Raw genomic sequence first — 19,101 nt, 5'->3', positions numbered from 1 at the left:
GGTCCTGAATGACTGGAAAGGGCAAATATAGTGCCCATATTTAAGAAAGGCAGAAAAGAGGATCCACAGAACTACAAACTGGTCAGCTTCACCTCATTCTGTGGAAAAATCATGGAGCAGGTCCTCAAGGAATCTATTTCTAAGCACTTGGAGGAAAAGGTGATGATTAGGAATAGTCAGCATGGATTCAACAAAGGTCATTCATGCCTTAACAACCTAATTGCTTTCTATGATGCGATGTCTGGCTCTGTGGATCCAGGGAGACCAGTGGATGTAGCATACCTTGACTTTAGCAAGGCTTTTGATAGGGTCTCCCACAACAGTCTCATAGGCAAGCTAAGGAAGTATGGGCTGGGTGAATGGACTGTAAGGCGGACAGAAAAATGACTGGAGCATCAGAATCAGAGGGTAGTAGTAAATGACTCGATGTCTAGTTGGCAGCTGGTATCAGGTAGAGTGCCCCAGGGATCAGTCCTAGGGCTAGTTTCATTCAAGATCTTCATTAATGACCTGGAAAATGGCATGGAGTGCACCCTCAGCAAGTTTGCAGATGACACCAAGCTATGGGGAGTAGTAGGTATGCTGGACCAAAAGAAATCTTATGTGGTTCAATAAGGACAAGAGCAAAGTCCTGCACTTAGGATGGAACAATCCCATGCACCAGTACAGGCTGGGGACTGACTGACTTAGGCAGCAGCTCTTCAGAAAAGGATCTGGGGGTTACAGTGGAATAAGCTGAATATCAGCCAACAGTGTGCCCTTTGTTGCTAATGGCATACTGGGTCTAATTGATAGGAGTGTTGCCAGCAGGTCAAAGGAAGTGACTATTCAGCACTGGTGAGGCCACATCTGGAGTACTGTGTTCAGTTTTGGGCCCCCCGCTACAGAAAGGATTCGGACAAATTGGAGAGAGTCCAGCAGAGGGCAACAAAAATGGTTTGGGGGCTGGGGCACATAACTTATGAAGAGAGGCTGAGGGAACTGGACTTATTTTGGCTGGAGAAGAGAAAACTGAGAGGGGGTTTAATAGCAGTCTTCAGCTACCTGAAGGGTGGTTCCAAAGAGGGTGGAACTAAACTATTCTCAATGGTGGCAGATGATGGCACAAGGAGCAATATCCAATCTAAACTTCCCTTGCTGAAACTTGAAACCACTGCTCCTTAGTTTTTCCTGATATCTAACCTCTCACTAGGAGGGTAGTAAAACACTGGAACAATTTACCTGGAGAGGTTATGGAATCTCCAACCTTGGAGATTTTTAAGACCTGGCTAGTACGCATGTGCAAGTGGGCAGCTATTCGATCTGGCTTCAGATCTGGCTGTTTCGGATGCCAGGGATCCGATCTGGAGCTCTGGATTGGGTTTCCACTTTGATCCAGCCGAAGCGGCTCCAAAGCTTCAGAGCTGCCTCGGAGATCCGGCCATAGGGTATAATGGGGAATCAATGAAATATCTATAGCTTTATTGGTTTTTGTCTGATTTGAATGAAACTTGCAGGGATGGTAGCCCCTGGTGAGGCCACAAAGCCTGCCAAGTTTCAAGAAGATAGGTGCAGGGGCTTGGGGGGAACTTCACCCCAAATTCTTGAAAGCAAAACTCATGTCACGTGTACGTGTTAAGCCATAGTGGGGTGAAAACTTCAGAGGAGGTGGCCCCCGGTAAGGCCACAAATTCTGCCAAGTTTCAAGTTGAAAGGTGCAGGGGTTTGAGGGGAACTGCACCTCAAGCTGCTGACAGGCAAAACTCGTGACACAGATGACCCTCTGTGTGTCAAGGCGCAGTGGCCTGAAAACTGCAGGGATGGTGGTCCTTACTGAGCCCACAAAGCCTGCCAAGTTTCAAGGAGATAAGTGCAGGGGTTTGGGGGGAACTGCACCTCAAGCTGCGGACAAGCAAAACTCGTGACGTGGGTGACACTGTGTGTGTTAAGGCATAGCAGGGTGAAAGCTTCAGGGATGGTAGCCCCTGCTGTGGCCGTGAAGCCTGCCACCTGTCGAGGAGATAGGTGCAGGGCTTCTGGGTTCTGGGGCCCTGCACCTCTGGCTGCTGAAAGGCAAAACTTGTAACATGGGTGCTTGTGAGACTGTCTGTCTTGGGGCACAGGGGGGTGAAAACTGCAGGCATGCTAGCCCCTGCTGAGGCCATGAAGCCTGCCAGCTGTCAAGGAGATAGGTGTAGGGGCTTCTGGGGCCCTGCACCTCTAGCTGCTGACAGGCAAAACTCGTGACATGGGTGCTTGTGCAACTGGCTGTCTCTGTCTTGGGGCAGTTGATTGTATGTATTGATTATTTCCTCTCCTTAGTCTGTGGTTTTGTAGATGTTAAGTGATGCTAATTAACTAGTTACATTAGCTAGCAACTGTGTATTGAGCTGGTCCCTGAGTGAATCATGATTGATTGGTAACTGGTAACACAGTAGCTTAGCAGCCAGGCCTGCAGTAGGTTCTCCCCCACACCCCAAGACAGAGACTGAGTTGCACAAGCATCCATGTCATGAGTTTTGCCTGTCAGCAGCCACAGAAGGCCGAGCAAGGCCCCAGAACCCAGAAGCCCTAAACCTATCTCCTTGACAGCTGGCAGGCTTCGTGGCCACAGCAGGGGCTACCATCCCTGCAGCTTTCACCCTGCTGTGCCTTAACACACACAGGGTCACCCACATCACGAGTTTTGCTTGTCCGCAGTTTGAGGTGCAGTTCCCCCTCAAACCCCTGCACCTATCTCCTTGAAACTTGGCAGGCTCTGTGGCCTCACCAGGGGCTACCACCCCTGCAGTTGTCACCCCCCTGTGTTGTAACACGTAAATGTGACGTGAGTTTTGTGTTAAAAAATTTGGGGTACAGTTCCTCCCAAACCTCTAAACTGATCTTCTTGAACATGGCAGGCTTCATGCTCTTAGCAGAGGCTACAAACCCTGCAAATTTAATCCAAATCAGACAGAAAACAACAAAGTTATAGATATTTCACTGTTTCCCCATTATACCCTATGGCCGGATCTCTGAAGTGGCTCCAAAGCGGTTCTGAAACTTTTCCGAACCACTTCGGAAGCTCTGAACCACTTCAGAAAGCCTAACGAAACCAGTGCTTCGATTCGGACATGCTGCTTCAGATGCCGAAGCATCCAAAGCTTCTCTGGATCCGAAGCACTATCCGAAGTCTCACACAGCCCTACTAGCTAGACAAAGCCTTGGCTGTGTTGATATAGATGGGGATGTTCCTGCTTTGAGCAGGGGATTGGACTAGATGACCTCCTGAGGTCCCTTGCAACCCTAATTTTCTATGATTCTAGTTTTATAGCTGGACAGTCATTTTATCGCATTTTAATTTCTTTGAATGTGTGGCTGGGCTAAATTTATTCTGCTATTAGCCAGTTAATTATGTAATATATATTATGTATCAGGGGCCTTGGATGAACAAAAAAGAACTGAATGTCACCCTAAGTCCTCTGCGTGGTGCAACTATTAGACCAGCCTGCTCATTTGATGCTAAAAATTGGACCCAATAGCTGACAACCAGAACAACAGTGGGCACTCCCTTGGATAATCTGAAAGAGAAGATTATTGGAGATATTCAAAAACCAGGCAAGCCAGGTTAGCAGATGCATCAGCAGGTTATACAGAGAAGCTCTTTGCAGGGTTGTGGGTAGTGTTGGTTGGGGACTGTGTGTACCCACTCCTATCTTCTCAAATTTCTATCCATATGTTACAAGAAGTGTTCTGAGAGAATACAAATGTTAAAATACTAAATAAAGGCTTCTAGAAAAAAATTATACCAAACCTATGTTATACTATATTTATAACATTTATTTTCATGAAAGTCACTAATTAATAGTTTACATATATATTCTCAGAAAATGTTCATGGCTGAAGGAGAAGCCTGATCCTGGCAAGACTGTAACCCAGTCAGGCTACTTTTGTTGCTAAATCATACTATTAGGTCTTGTCATCAATGGCCATTTGTAGAAATGTGTTCACTGTTTTCTGAACTGTCTCAACTGATATATATCATGGGTTTGAATCAAATTTCAATTCGAAGTAAGGGTTAATAGATGATCACAGACCAGTAAACTGTGTGGTTGGGCAGGGCTGGGGGCTTAGTCAGGATACTTATATTGGTGAGGTGTTGTTGGCACATTTGACTTTGTAAAGGTGTTACTTTGTGCGTGATAGCCTCTGTTGTGTTGCAAAAACCCAACTGAGTTTCCCTTGAGGGGACTGATATTTGCACTGCTTATGTGCATTCCTAAGGAATGCTTACCTGGGTTCCTAAGGACTGTTTTCCTAAAAGCAATTCAGTATATACATATTAATTAATACAGTTTATATTGTCCAATTCAAGATGCCCTAGTCTGCCTTAACTTTAATCCTCATTCAGTGAGGATTAGTTAATTCGGACTGGAGCCAATTTTAATTCATACTACAGAGGTCCACATGTATACAGTGGCAGCAACAGTCCAGATTAAACCTAGGAAAATGTAAAGTCTATAAATGATCAATGATTTTACTGTCTGCAAATCAATGCATTGACATCAGTGAAGAATAGCTTTAGAGAAAAATACTGAAAGATTCATCCTACCATTTTCAGTTTATTTCTATTTAAAATTACGTCAGGGAGAGGGTGGCTTGTTTTCTTCCTCTCATCAGGCATATCTTCCTCTCCTAGTTGTCTATGGGGCCAACTTCAAAATGAGGGCTTGAGGGTGCTGCTCTTTGCAATGCCAAACCCAGTGGGGCCCAACCTTTTTGTCACAAATGAGCCCTGCACTCTCCCCAAGTGCCATGTCTATCCTCTTCGCCTCTCCGATCTGCTGCTCTGCTTTCTGCTCCAAGTCCTGTGTTCCTTGCCTGATTTTCTGCTTTGCTTTCTCTTTCCTTACCTGTCTGACTCTGTACTACCTTATCCCCTCCCTGATCTGTTGTTGCCATGTTGTGGCACCCACACCATATATTGGCCACACCTAACCAAAGACCTGGTGGTTAAAGTATTTTGCTATGAAGTGAGAGATATAGGTTCAACGCACCCCTCCTCCCCCCGCCTCCTACTTTCTAGGCAAGTGCATTAACCATTAGGATCTTGGGCTGAAAGGTGAGCGATCCATAGCTGCTGCCTCCTCCATTTTACTTCCAGTAGTTCACTTATGTAGGCTTTTTAGGTGGAAATGGAATCCAAACCCTGTACACATGTCAAAAGCTGCAGTTATGCAGGTATAAGAGCCTCTCATTAGTAGGTACATGAAGGTGAAACAGCATTTAGCCCTATAGTTCTCCCCAACCTTTCAGGTAAGTACCTTTTGCTGTTTAAGAGGATTATAAGCACTAACACCTGTTTTTGTATATACAGTGGTTTGCAAATGCTGGTGCATTACTTCATCACCAAACACCCAATAAAATAGAGCAAACAATTCTGACATTTCTTTCTGTGCAGAAGCAGGAAGTTAGTAGCAGTGAACTGAATCTTACACGGTGCCGAGTGCTTTGGTTCGGAGTCAGCAAAACCTTTAGGCCTAGGCTTTGCTTTAAGAAAACGAGTACACTCATTGAACTACTCTTATTCCCAAAGTACAGTTCTTGCTTAAGAACTCTGCAGGATCAGAATAAGACTGCGCTGTAACTCACAGACCTGATTTCTGCTTTCCATGTTAAGAGTGCATTCCTGTCCAGAAATGTTATGTCAGAAATGTCCTGTCCAGTCATTACAGTACCTGTTGTTAAGGCCTCCTTCATCTTTATAGCACAGAAGGGCTGTAGCTGCTCTCCCTGATTCTCCACTGGTCCCAACTCAAATGAGTTGAAAGATATTCGCAAGAATGGAGCCATTGCTCACAATACCAGCCAACACCTAGGTGGATAAAGGAGAATGTAAATCCTAAAGTAAAAAAACTGGTTAAGAAAAAGAAAACAGTCACAAGATTCCTCAAATGTCAAAACAGAATGATCTAGCATTTAAATTTGAGTCTGTCAGTTGTATAAATACATTGATTTGGGTGCAAAATTTGCATGGTAAAAATTTGGGGGCATTTTTGAGAACCTAAACATAAATTAATCAGAGTATAGTCAAGCCAAACACTACATATGACAAGAAAAAATATTAGCTTGAGAGACAAGATTTAAGAGAACCTCCACGAAATATAGTGGTGGATTTACAGTCTGTAGCTGCACTTGTCTAAATATCATCTCTTAGAGTGGAATTCAATTTTCTTTTGCTTACCTGGAAGCTTTTTAGCTGCATACCTGGGCCTTTTCACACTTAATTCTGCACTTTGAATGTGTAATTGTGTGTGTTTGCGTGTGTAGACTGAGAATGCACAGTACAATACACACTGGCCAGGCAGGTACTTAGCTATGTTTGTGCATGGCTGAGTGTAAGTCGCAACAAAAACGATAAGAAGCAGGTCCCTCTATGTATTAGCCACAATGGCTTTTCAACAGGGAAGCAGGAGATCTGGATTCTGGGCCCCTCTTTCACTTCTTACTACCTGTATGTTAATTATAACACCTCAGGTTAGGTTATATCCAGAGTAGTGGTGTAATAAGCAGAAGTTGATGCCTGGGGCAACACTCCAGCTGTTGCTTTTAAAGCAGGAACAACAGCAGCCAGAAATTGTTCTGCAGTTCCCAGCCTGGCTATGGTGCTGGGGTGTGACCGCTGAAGAAACGGGAGACAATCTGATTCCCTTCTTAACTTGGCACCCAAGATGGATACTGCTCTCACCCAACCCTAATTATGCTCCTGCTTCAGGGTTTTCCCCTGAGTTCCTTTTTAAGTTCAGCCACTGCCCCTTGGGTTTACCAGTCATTAGATAAAGTGGATAAAGGATAATACAAGGAAACTTCTACCCTACTGAAACTAATGGTCCTAGCTAGAACATAGCCCCTCACCCTTCCACCATTAAGAACATTTTCTCCCATTTAGAAGATTATTTAAGTCTATCTGCTTCACCTATCCTTCATGTCTCTCCACATACAAAGATCAAAGAGAATTGAAAAAAACCTTGCTTTTATAGATGGGATTTTGCTCACAGTGTACAAAATATATGTTTTTAATTATTATCCAGTCTTGTGAAGGTGCAGCATTGTGCAACTGCAATGGCAATCAAATAGAAAAAGGACACAGCTTCTATACTTTAATACAGTTTGTTTTTAAAAGTGCCTGTGGAACTGAATCTATATTGTTCATCAACTTTCATAGACAACTGAGATGGAGTTAATATTTTCCTTCAGCATTGTGAAGTAATCACTGCAGCTCTTACAACATGAATACGCTGTTTAAGTGGCCCATGCATCACAAGTCTGTGTTTACTTTCTCGCTTTGTTAAATGCCTGCAGCAGAGAGCAGAATTAAAGAAGTTAAAAAAAAAATTCTCTGCCCCTGGCTGCCTGTCAAAGATGACAGGAGGCAGGGGCAGTAGGACTCAGGGGAAAGCTGCTGGCAGGAGCGAGTGGCAGCAGTAGCAAGGCCCGCTGCACCATGTGGTTTCCAGCTGGTAGCTGCATGGTGCTCCTGCTGTGTTGCACAATCCTAGCCCTGCAGCCAGAACCATGTGGTGCTGGAGCTGCAGGTATGGAGCGGCAGATGGGGGTGGGGAGGGGGACGAAGTAGCAGTGGGGGCTAGCATGGGGCCCTGGGGGTCAGGGCCAGTGGCAGCAGGAGCAAGCTGGGAGCTGGGGGGCGGGCTGGATCCTGCTACATTTTGTGATTCTAGCATTGAAGGCAGGAACAGCACACTGCCAAGATGTGCCCAGCCATGCAGCAGCATACCACTTAGCTCCTAGCTGCAAAGCCGGGATCACAGAATGCAGCAGGAACCAGCCCGGCCCCGCAGCTCCCAGCTTGCTCCTGCTGCCACCTCTACTGCAACGTATCTGCAGCTCCCGCACTCACAGAGGGGGAAGCCCCACGGTGCAGCCCACTGCCTTCCCTGCCCCATGCTGCACAGGTTCCCAGACTCTGCCTGGAGTGGAGGGAGCCCTGTCCCCCACTCCCCTGTGGAGTCCAGCAGGGCTTGCCCTATGGCAGTGCGGGTGCTGCAGATGAATTGCATGGAGCCCCTGTGATGGAGGCGGCCAGGCAGGCTCCGCTTCTCACTCCCATGTGCAGCACTGCTCAGAGATGTACCCCACTGGGTACCAGTCTCTGGGCCAGGCATGAGTTCCCTAAGCCCCCCTGCCTACTGCTGCTGCCAGCAGCAGGGGCTGCATGCCATGTGGGGGAGTGTGGGGAGTCCCAGCACCCCACAAACCTCACATACCCACACCCTACCCACACCACCCCCACCGACATAAACACCCCCCCAACATATCTTATGCCCTCCCACACACCCCACATCCCCCCCACACAGTGAGACAATTTTTGAGTTATTATGCAATCCCTTCTATTTATAGTACACAAACACAAATCATGCCAATATTTTTGTAATCAAATTAAAATATGTTATAGTAGATGTTTGACTTCTAGCGTATGATTTTTTTTTTCTGGTTCTAAGATGCCAACCACCTTCCCAAAAAGAGTATTTCAGGGGGCGAGGAGACGGACTTCTGGTGGCAAAGGTCAGGGGTTAAGGGGCAGGACCCCCAGTATGGTGACTAGTGGGTGGGTCAACTGTCAAGGGGCAGGGTTACCTATGCAGCCCAACAGCTTGCCCAAACTTGTTAAGTGGCCCTTTACTCAAAATAATTGCCCACCCCGGATTAAGACCAAATTCAGGAAGGAATCATGGAGATTTTGAATAATAGGACTGAAGCTAAAAGCATCAAAACACCTACATTTGAAGAGTTGATAAATCACATTGTTTCTTAAACTACTGATGATGAATAAGATTTTGAATACAAATATATTAGGAAGGGTTCTGTACAAGCCATCATACAAAGGTAGTTTGTTAATCATGTTATTGTCCATGAAGTCTTCTTTTTGATGATACAGTAGAGAAGGGCTGTCAAACTCATTTGGTTGTGTAGACCAGATGAGCCTAGCTGGACCAGTCTGTGGGTTGGACAGGACTGACCCCCACCTGTGTAGTGCCCACAGTGCTGGGTCCTAGTGCTGCAGGCAGCACAGGAGGTTGGTCTGAGGCACTGCATGCAGTTCATGCCCTGGATCCTCTGTGCCATGTGTGGCATCAGGTCCAGACAGTGCACCTAGGGTAATGCACACCCTGTGCCAGCCCTCAGGGCTATATGCACAGCAATCCCTGGGGCCAGTGCATGAGTTGGAGGTGAAATTCAGGCCTCAGCTTATACTGGGAATGCCTGGTTCTAATTAGGTCAGTCAATGACCCTTATTTGACCTGGTACCTGCAGAGCATGCGCAAGAGCATAGAGAGAGGCTGATAGAGAGTGGCATGTGCACATCCATGAGCCAAGTGCAGAGCTCTGGTGGATGGGTTGCACAACTCATATAAAAGGGACTTCTGATTGACAGATGGTGCGTAAGTGTGTATCTGGGTAAGTTGGTACGCAGCTGTGTATGAACGTGCTGTAAGTGTTGGTGGGTTTTATGAGGTATGTGGCAGTGAGGAAACGAATGGAGAGAGGAGAGCGTTGGATTGGAGCGTGATGTGCAACTGATCTGAAGCTAGATTACTGGATGGTTCAGCAAGAGTACCGTGGAGGTACACCGTAGCCCTTGTGTCTGGTGAGACTCCAGAGGTTTCCTACTATTGAGGACCTCCTGATAATCAGTGAGAGTCACCACGGTTGGCTCCCTGGGTTCTTGTCCTCTGGGTGTGCATAGCACATAACAAGCAGCCCTCTACCTTCTTTGGTGCAAGTATCACTCATCCTCCTTTTCTCTCTCTTTTCCTTGTTCCTTAATTATAAGTGGAAAGTAAGCCACCACCGAACAACCATCTGTGGTGCCAAATACTGCTGAGGGACCTGAGGCAGCAGAAGGTTCCTAAGTTTAAAAAGTTTCCCCTCCCCTCATTATAATAAAGTTTGCACCCACCTTGAATGCGTTGCTAGATAAGGAATTAATATAAGGCATAGAATTTAGGAATAGGACTAGAGTGATATAGAATAGGAATCTTTGTATTGTTCTAGCTTGTTTATTTTTGTTCTTGTATTGTTATACTTACCTGTTTTCTGAATATTTAATAAACCATTTCATTCAAGTACCTATATATCTCTGTGTAAGTTTTCCTTACTTAGTTATAGTATAATTAATTGTTGGGTTGATTGGGTGGTGACAGATACGCCCTGGTCACCTTGTCAGTCAGCGCCAGGCCAAAACACACTTCATTGGATCACCAGACTAGCGAGTCAGCCATTAATTAAACGACCCTAATTAGGTACTAATTAAGTCTGGGTCCAACACATAATGCATGCGACACACAAGGTTGGACCCAGCACTGCATGTGGCACAGGGATTTGGGAAGCGGGCTGCATGCACTGCCCTGGACTGACCCTCTGTGTTGCCTACAACACCAAATCCAGCCTGCACACCATGGGCAGTGTGTGCCGTGTGCTGGCCCCTGTGTGGTGTAGAGCACACAGCCAGTTCAGCCCCATAGATTATATGCAGCACCCACCAACCCCAGGGCTCGCTATGCATGCAGCATAAGGAGACTGGCATGGGGCATATGCTGCCTGCCTGCAGTATGCAAACTGCATCCCACACTGCATGTGGCACAGGGAGTCTGGAGTGCAGGCTGCATGCGATGCCTTGTGCTGGCCCCTTGTGTTCCATGCACCATGCATGGCACCAGATCCAGCCCATGGGACATATGTTTGACATCTCTGCATTACCGGATACGCTCAGATACTCAGATGTCATAAAAAAAAGTGTTTTGTTTTGAAGCTGTTTCAACACATTTCAAGCTCAAAACAGCAGAATTGAAATGTTTCAAAGCTTTTTGTTTCATCTCGAAAGCAAAATGAGGGCACTCAAAATGTTTCGAAACGTTTCAAGTTTTGAAGCAGCCCAGTGGCAGGGGGCAGGAGAAAGCCAGGGCTGCGCTCCAAGCAGCTCTGCAGCCCCACTGAGCACAGCCCAGTGGCAGGAGGCAGACCGCAGCCCTGGTTCTGCCTGCCTCTCACCACCGGGCTGCTCTCTAAGTGGCTCCACAGTCCCATGGGGTGCAGCCCGGCAGCAGGAGGCGGGCAGAGCCAGGGCTATGCTCCACCTCCTGCCACTGGGCTGAGCTCCCCGGAGCCCACCTGCTGGGTGTGGGCTGTGCCCAGCACCGGTCCCTGGCGGCAGCCTCCTGTTACTTGGTGCAGATCCAGGGGCCCGCACTCCCGGAAGGAGTCCAGCACAGCCCCGCAGCCCTCCCAGGGGTGTGGGCCCCCGGAGCTGCACGCCAGATGACAGGAGGCTGTCATTGCCAGCAAGTGTCAGGAGTTTTGCTTTTTGCTGTGTGAGGTGCAGTTTTTGAGAAACTACTGCACCTATCTACTTGAAACTTGGCAGGCTTCATGCCCTCAGAAGGGGCTGAATTTTCCAGCAATTTTCACTGAATCAAGCAAGAAATGACAAAGTTTTAGGCATTTTCACGATTCTGCATTATAGCCTATAGGCAAAACGTCAAAAAACATCAAAACAGTGAAACAGTTTCGATGAAACGAAATGGGACAGTGCTTCAAAATGATGAAATGAAACACTGTCCCTTTGAAATGGCAAAATGGAAGCTGAAATGAAAAGATGGTGTTTTGCACAGCCCTAAAAGAAATTACATCATGATACTTAAGTGCAGACCAATAAATTCTGATTTCTTCTATTAGAGAATGTAGACCCAATTTTGATAGCATTTACAACCAAAAAATAACTCTGTTCTAGACAACAGAGTTTAGAGTATTCACACCAGTGGAACACTAAGGTTAGAAACTGGCTTTTCTTATTTCAATCCTACACTCACTGTAGTCAATTGAAATTGCATTGGCAGGAAAAATGCAGTTATCCAACTAGAATTTAGTGAGATTACACCTATCTATCTCTTTCAAAATAGAGAGAAGAGATCACAGTGGGCACTTTTACACATGCTCGGGGGGGGGGGAGGGGCAGCACTTTAATTAGAACAGCTTCAAGAGCAGCTCTAATTAAAGTGCCACTATGTCTCATGTATCAGCGTCCCCATGCTTAAAAATGACAGTGGGAGTTCTTAAACTAAAGCTTGTTCAACAAGCTTCCTGGTTTCCTGGTTAGAAGTCAGGATCAGACCATTTGCTCTATCTGGGATAAGGAAGGAATTGTACAGTCGGATCAGTATGGACTGAGGGTTTTTTTGCCTTCCTTTGTAGTGAGAACATGCTGTTCTACCTTAGATCTCTTGTGAGTACTTTAACAACTTCCTGTCCTTGCACTGGCAGGATACTGACAGCATCCTTAACCCTCTGCTTTACCTCTGGCAAGGTAAGGTATTTTTGGTGTTTTGGGGCATTGTGCCCCTTAGTTGAGTGAGAAAGTTGTTCATGTAGTGTTAAGAACAAGTTATACAAACACTTGTCAGAATGGTTTAGTTGATCCCTACATGATCCTGCCTTGAGCAGGGAGTTGGACTAGATGAACCTCTGAGGCTCCTTCCAGCTCTCCTTTCAATGATTCTAGGTACTGACCAGGTCCATCTAATCCCAAAATGGAAGGCCCATCTTTTCAATGGGATATGCAAAATACCAATGACAGGTAGGTCAGCCAATGGTCAGAGAATGGTTGTGGAAAACGAAAGCAGAAATAATCTGGTATTCTCTGCTGCAGATTTCTAGTAGTACTATATTTGCAGTGAATATCATATGCTGTTACATGTGTTCCCAGTGACATGGGAGCACCAGCAAGAATGCTGTGACCATAACAGCTGCTGCTGCCACCAACTACATGGGAGCACTTAGAACAGCTGAGAGAGCAGCCTCTGCAGGGTGGTAGCAAAGGGGTGGGCAAAATATGGCCTGTGGGACAGATTCGGCCTCCTAAGTGATTCTATCCAGTCCACAGCAAGCCCCTCAGTTCTGCCTGGTCCAGGCACCAAAGCACCATGGTGCTTGCAGTCAGTCCCGCTGCCTCCAGGTGTGGAGGTGCTGCCTAGTGTGGAGTGCAACCCACTCTATCCCAGCGCACGGCACTGGCACACCGGGAGCTGTAGTCTGCGAGGTCAGGTGGTGTGGTCGTCGGACTCAGGTTTCACAGATTCATAGACATTAGGGCTGGAAGGGACCTCGGAAGATCATCGAGTCCAGCCCCCTGCCTAAAGGGGCAGGAAGTCAGCAGGGATCATAGGATCCATCAAGATGAAACTGGATGCTTATCTTGCTGGCCAGCGGACTCCCGCCCCTTTGGGCGGGGGGCTGGACTCGATGATCTTCCGAAGTCCCTTCCAGCCCGGATGTCTATGAAATCTATGGATCCCAGCAAGATAAACATCCAAATGTCTCTTGAAGGCGCTCAAAGTAGGTGCTTGAACCACCTCCGGCGGCGGTCTATTCCAAACCTTGGGGGCTCAGACAGTAAAGAAGTTTTTCCTTATGTCCAGCCTGAAACAGTCACAGAGGAGTTTGTGACCGTTCGACCTCGTCATCCCTTGGGGCGCTCTGGTGAACAGACGTTCTCCCAGATCCTTGTGAGCACCCCTGATAAACTTATAGGGGGCCACCAGATCACCCGAGCCTGTGCTTTTCCAGGCTGGAGTCCCATAGCTCTCAGCCTCACATCATAAGGTCTGTTTTCCTGACCTGTGATTATGCGTGTGGCTCTCCTCTGCACTCTCTCAAGCTTCTGAAGGTTCTCTCAAGGTTCTGGGCTGTCCCTGTCATAGTAGTGCTCTCTCGCCCTCACACTCCTGCTGCTGCTGCCAGTGTCTCTGCTGCTGCCACTAGACCTGGCCCTGCTGTCCAGGCACCCTGGCCCATCTGCCCTGAACCCACCGCTGGGGCCGCCAGACAGAGTGTGAGGGTGGGGTCTCCATGGAGAGTGACCTGGAACCCCCATGGGCAGAGCACACTTAGCTGGCAGATATGATGGGTCTGTGGGCAGGTGGGGAGTAGAATTCAGGAGTGGGACAGGTGGGCGGGGATGGGGATGGGATTGTGAGGCAGTGACAGTGTGGGCTGGGGCCAAGCCACGGTCTGTTCCCTGCCTATCCCTGCAACAGGTGTCAGTTCTGTGGGCAAAGACTAGCCTGTGACTGCAGAACTAGTGCTTGTCACAGGGACGTGCGGGGAACAAATCATGGTTCTGCCCTGGGCCCACACTGTTACCACCCCATGATCCTAGCCCCAGCCCTGCCCATTTGTCCCAATCCTGAACACCACGTCCTGCTCCCATCCCATCCCATCCACCTGGCTGAGAGCACTCTGCCTGTGGGGGTCTCAGGCCTGTCTTGGCACCCCCAGCAGTAGATGCAGGGAGGCTCTGTGTGTGTGTGTGTGTGTGTGTGTGTGTGCGCGCGCGCGTGCATGGCGAGGCACGCACACTGTGTGTGTGTGTGTGTGTGTAGCGAGGCACGCACGCTGTGTGTGTGTAGCGAGACGCACACACTCTGTGTGTGTGTAGGGCGAGTCACACAAACACCCCAACCATACACATGGATCCATAGCCCCCTCGCACTGCCATATCCGCAGTCACCCACACCCCCTCACGAATCCCAGCCACCCTCCCCCCACACACATCCCTCACAAACCCCATACCCCACCCACACCCCATATATCCACACACAGCCACATGCTCCCTCACCCCACACATACCCCTCCACCTCTATCCACCCCACCACACACACCTACACTCTCCCCCACATACCCACACACCCCCATGCCCACCAGTTTACAAGAGTAAGTCTTCATTTTAAGCTATCGTGTGATCACCTCTATGTACACTACACAAACATGTCAATCAGGACAAAAAGATTTTTTTAAATTAAATTAATGAACATTGTAAACGTTTGATTTTTAGAATATAATTTGGTATTTTTCTGGTTCTGGTTTGGCAAAACCCCTTGCTGAAAGGAGTACTTCTGGTGGCAAGGGGAGGGATTCCTTATGTCAAAGGTCAGGGGTTAGGGGACAGGACTTCCAGTCCCAAGATGGCAACCAGGAGGCGGGGTACCTGTCAAGGGGCAGGGCTGCCCATGCAGCCCTCAACAGTTTGTGTAACCTGGTGAATGCCTGAAATAATTGCCCATCCCTGCGCGAACTGCTTTCATTAAAAAATACTGAGTCTGGCCCCCAAAGTTACTCGTGGCTGAAGTCATTTGGGGTTCTTCTTGATGCCGCTATTTTCGAAACTTTATTTTATAGTTGCTTCATATCTTCAAGACTTTTATTTTTCCTGTAGCCACAAGAGCAAGGCAGGGCAGGGAAGAGAGTTGTCCAGTCTCTGACTCCAAAAGTGGAGGCTTTAAACAGAAAAAGAGTCAGATATGGCAAACGGTGTTTTGTTTTGGTTGGTTTTTTCACAGTGAATATAGGAATCAAGAAAGCTAAAGATACTGTAAACCTAGGCTACAAGGAGGAGTTTAACAAGATGTCAGAAGAGTAAATAGAAATGTTTTGCCGCATTGATGTGGAAGTGTCTTTCCCACAGAATGATTTATGTGAGAAAACTGTAAGACTTTTGCCTTGATGTCAAAGAACATGTATTGGGTAGCAACTGAAGAAACTGAAGCGTAACAAATTGTCAGACTTCCTTATTTCTGAACTGAATACTATGACATAAAGAACAAGTACGCAATGTAGCCTTGAAAATAGCAATTATCCCTAAAGAAGGGAAAGCCATCAAAATGCATTTAAAAAAACCAAACCAAACCAAACCAAAACAGGAGGAAGCCTGGGATTTCCAGGTCAATGAATTGTACATTTTGCCTCCAGAGAAGTGTACTACAGAACAGTCCTCCAAACTGGGAAAAAATTAGGCCAACAGTGGACTAATTAAAACGAACATGAAAATGAGGCCTCTAGAGCTTGTAATATAGATGGTAATAACTCTAATTAAAGGCAGAATAGTACCACACTTGGAAAATTTACTCTCATAGTATCCAATCAATAAACTAGTGGTAACTGATAATTGTGCCTCTTCATTGTTTTACTATATGAATAAAATTCTAAAGGTCTGAAGAAGGTTAACAAAAATGAGTGTGTATTATGCTATGCAAAAACTGATTAGTTTTGAAGTGAGAAGGTATAGAATGGAGTTTTTATATTTAAGACAACCTAATATGTATTTAAAACTAAATCCAGTCTTGTATGCTGTCTCCCCTGTAAAAAGTCACTTGCTGAAACTGCCAGTAAAGTTAAACCTGTGAACTGTTTCTCACAATGCTTGTAGTCAGCCTGCAGGATGCACTGTTCCAGGAAGCCCAAGCTTCTACATCTAAATTTGAAAAAGCTTTGGATAATTTGATAACTTCCTTTATTAGGTTGCTGGAAGAGAGGTAAGCATTTCATAGTTGTGAGTACAGATAGAAATCCCTCCATGATTTACTAACTATGTGAAGATATTTTAGTTTAGTTGCAGCTATGATCACACATTCATGTTGTAGTCCTACAAAAATAAAGTACTATGGGGGCAGACACATGTGCAAAGCCTTCTGGCTGAAGTACTACAAAGTTGCCTCAAAGGCAAAAAATAGAAGTCCCCTTGTGGAGTGATTCAACTGTGCTGCAGTTACGTTGTATCACAGCTGACCACTCCACTGGGTGAAACATGTATTGCTCCTTGCCCTGTCCTTGATGGTGCAGGACAAGGGACGATGTGCTCTTCCTGCTTTCTCTGCTGCCCCAGAGCCATGCTGTAGCCCACAGTGCAGGTTGGGGAAGCAGGGAAAGTGGGGTTTCTCCTGCCCAGCCAGCCCTGCAGGGCTGATTTAGTGGGAAAGCACTTTCCCAGCTGCTCCAGATCCACGCACAGCCAGGGCTGAGAGTTCCATCAGCTGCAGAACTCACAGCCCTGGCTGCTTGTGGGGCACAGCTGGGGTAGCAGAGTCCCGTCAGCACGGTACACCTCTGTGGCTAAGAGATTACAGCAGCTGCAGTCTCACAGCCACAGGGGCACAGGCTACACATGCAAATTAGAGCTGGTTTGGCCTTTTTAAGGCAACACAGTTAATTTGCACGTGTAGCCAGGATAAATTAATTGTGCAGTTAACCAGGTAACTGTGCAATAGATGTAACCTGTAGAGGGGGCCAAAGGATCAGGACATCTACTTGCTCAGCATTTAGCAAGGGTTAGGAAAACACAGGCAGGGACTGCTGTCTGCATTTTGCTGACCCCACCCCATCCCCAGGCTGCACCCTCCAGCCTGGCCTGGCCCCTGGAGGGGAGTTGCGGGTAGGTGGGTCCAGGGCCTAAGCAGGCACTATGCCGGGCTGCTGTGCCAGAGGCTCCCAGTGGGTGGGTGAGCCCAGGGCCCAGCCAGGTCTTGGGCCAATGGCACCCTGTCCCACCCGAGCAGGGGTAGCACCAGAGCACTGAGGCCGCACACTTCTGGTCGGGTTCAGGTGGTGAGGGGAGAAGCAGGCATGGTGGGGAGTTGCCATGGACAGACCAGCTCAGCTGGCCCCTTGGGAAGGCAGGGACTATGGGGGAAGTAGGGGTTGCCCTGGGGCTCTGCAGACTCGAGCCGTGGCAGACAGGTGGGAGCACCCAGCAGCACCCAAGGTGGGGCCCTGCCCAGCCTGGCCTGCATAGCTCCAGAAGTTAAAAAGCTTCATATATTCAGTTTGCAATTATCTATCAACGTTTGCCCTGCTGAAAGACCTTCACCATTGTAATTCAAATTTCTACAGCATGTGATTCTGACTCTAATCCAGGGGTAGGCGAAATACAGTCCATGGCCTGGATCTGGCCCACCAAGGGATTCTGTCCGGCCCACAGAGGGTCCCTCAGTCCTACCTGGCCCAGGTGTGGGGGGCAATCTGGGCTGTGGCGCATGCAGCTGGTCCTGCTGCTCTTGAACATACAACAGGGCAGGGGTGGCAGAGCAGCCAGTCTCTCTGCATAGCTGCCACTACCAGTTTGCCCTGCATCCACCTGTCAGGGTGCTGGATGGAGAGGGCGTGATCTTCATGGAGGCTGGCCTGGGACCCCAGTGGGCAGGGCTCAGTACTCAGCCAGGTGGATGGGATGGAGCCGCAAGTGGGCAGTGAGCGGTGTCTGGGAGAGGGATGGGCAGGTGGGGCTAGGGTTGAGACCAGGATCGTGGGGTGGTGGCAGTGCAGGCTGGGGCCTGGGGCAGAGGTGTAATCTGTTCTCCACACAGCCCTGTAATGGGCACAAATTCCACAGGCAGGAGTGTGAGGGGAGCAGATTGTGGCTCTGCCCTGGGCCCCAGCCCCATGATGTCACTGACCCATGACCAAAGCCCTGACCCAGCCCTGCCCCCCTCATCTATCTCACTCTTGAATGCTGCTTCCTGCCTGCTTGCCCATGGCCCTATCCCATCCACCTGGCCAAGCAAACCCCCCCACACCAGGCATTCTTGGCAGGGGGTGCGGGGTGGATGGCCCAAGGCTGAATAGAACTAATTTGCTCCCCACCCACACCAGGTGCTGTGTCAGCACCCTGCCCCCAAAATTTCTTAAGTGGCTCTCCAGCCCAAATAATTGCCCACCCCGCTCTAATCAATTGGCAGTCCTCCTATACTAGAGTTGAGATTTAACTTACTTTGGCTTATTTCTTTGCTTGTCCACTTAAACTAGGAACTGATTATTGCTAACACACAGTGGCCCTCTCTAGATGTTACAGGTATTGCACAATTAACTAGTTAACTGTGCTATTACTTGGAGAGCAGCTACATGTACAAAATCGTTATTACACAATAAAAAGCTCCAACCAGTTATAAAGTTAAATCTCAAAAATCTGTCCTAACTTTTGGGTGCCTATACACAAGCAGGGAGGCTGCTCCAATGCACTGCAACTCCAGCGTGTCAGAGCAGACTCACTTAATTAAGTCTGCTGGAACATGGCAATTACCATGCTCCAGCAGCCTCCCTCATTTGATGAGTTTTAGATAAAGTGCCCCCACCACCATTTTGAAGAGCAGGGATGCTGATACACAAGACGTGACAGAGCTTTAATTAGAGTGACTCTCAGAGTTGCTCAAATTCAGCGCCCCCCTCAACTCCTGGAGCACATGTATAAAAACACCCTTTATAGCCGGTTGCTATCAAGTTTTAATTTGTATGTGTAGC

General features: G+C 47.8%; 1 protein-coding gene across 6 annotated transcripts in view; it reads right to left on the bottom strand.

Annotated features, from left to right (window-relative positions):
• PRKCD (protein kinase C delta) overlaps nucleotides 1-19,101 on the bottom strand; it is a 174,993-nt gene that overhangs the window by 82,210 nt on the left and 73,682 nt on the right. For 4 of the 6 annotated variants that reach the window (XM_006025872.3, XM_025206767.1, XM_006025871.3 and 1 more), the window contains one exon: nucleotides 5,697-5,833. The exons of 1 other annotated variant lie outside the window; for it this stretch is intronic. In XM_006025872.3, the coding sequence (XP_006025934.1) occupies nucleotides 5,697-5,811 (115 nt within the window). In that variant the 5' untranslated portion in view covers nucleotides 5,812-5,833. Of the gene's footprint in view, nucleotides 1-5,696; nucleotides 5,835-19,101 lie in introns of those variants that run through there. One more of the 6 variants, XM_025206765.1, reaches the window with a different exon arrangement.

This window comes from Alligator sinensis, unplaced genomic scaffold (assembly GCF_000455745.1).
Source record: "Alligator sinensis unplaced genomic scaffold, ASM45574v1 scaffold78_1, whole genome shotgun sequence".
NCBI classification, from domain to species: Eukaryota; Metazoa; Chordata; order Crocodylia; family Alligatoridae; genus Alligator; species Alligator sinensis.
Note: the sequence above shows the minus strand (reverse complement) of the source record. Positions and strands in the feature narration are given on the sequence as shown.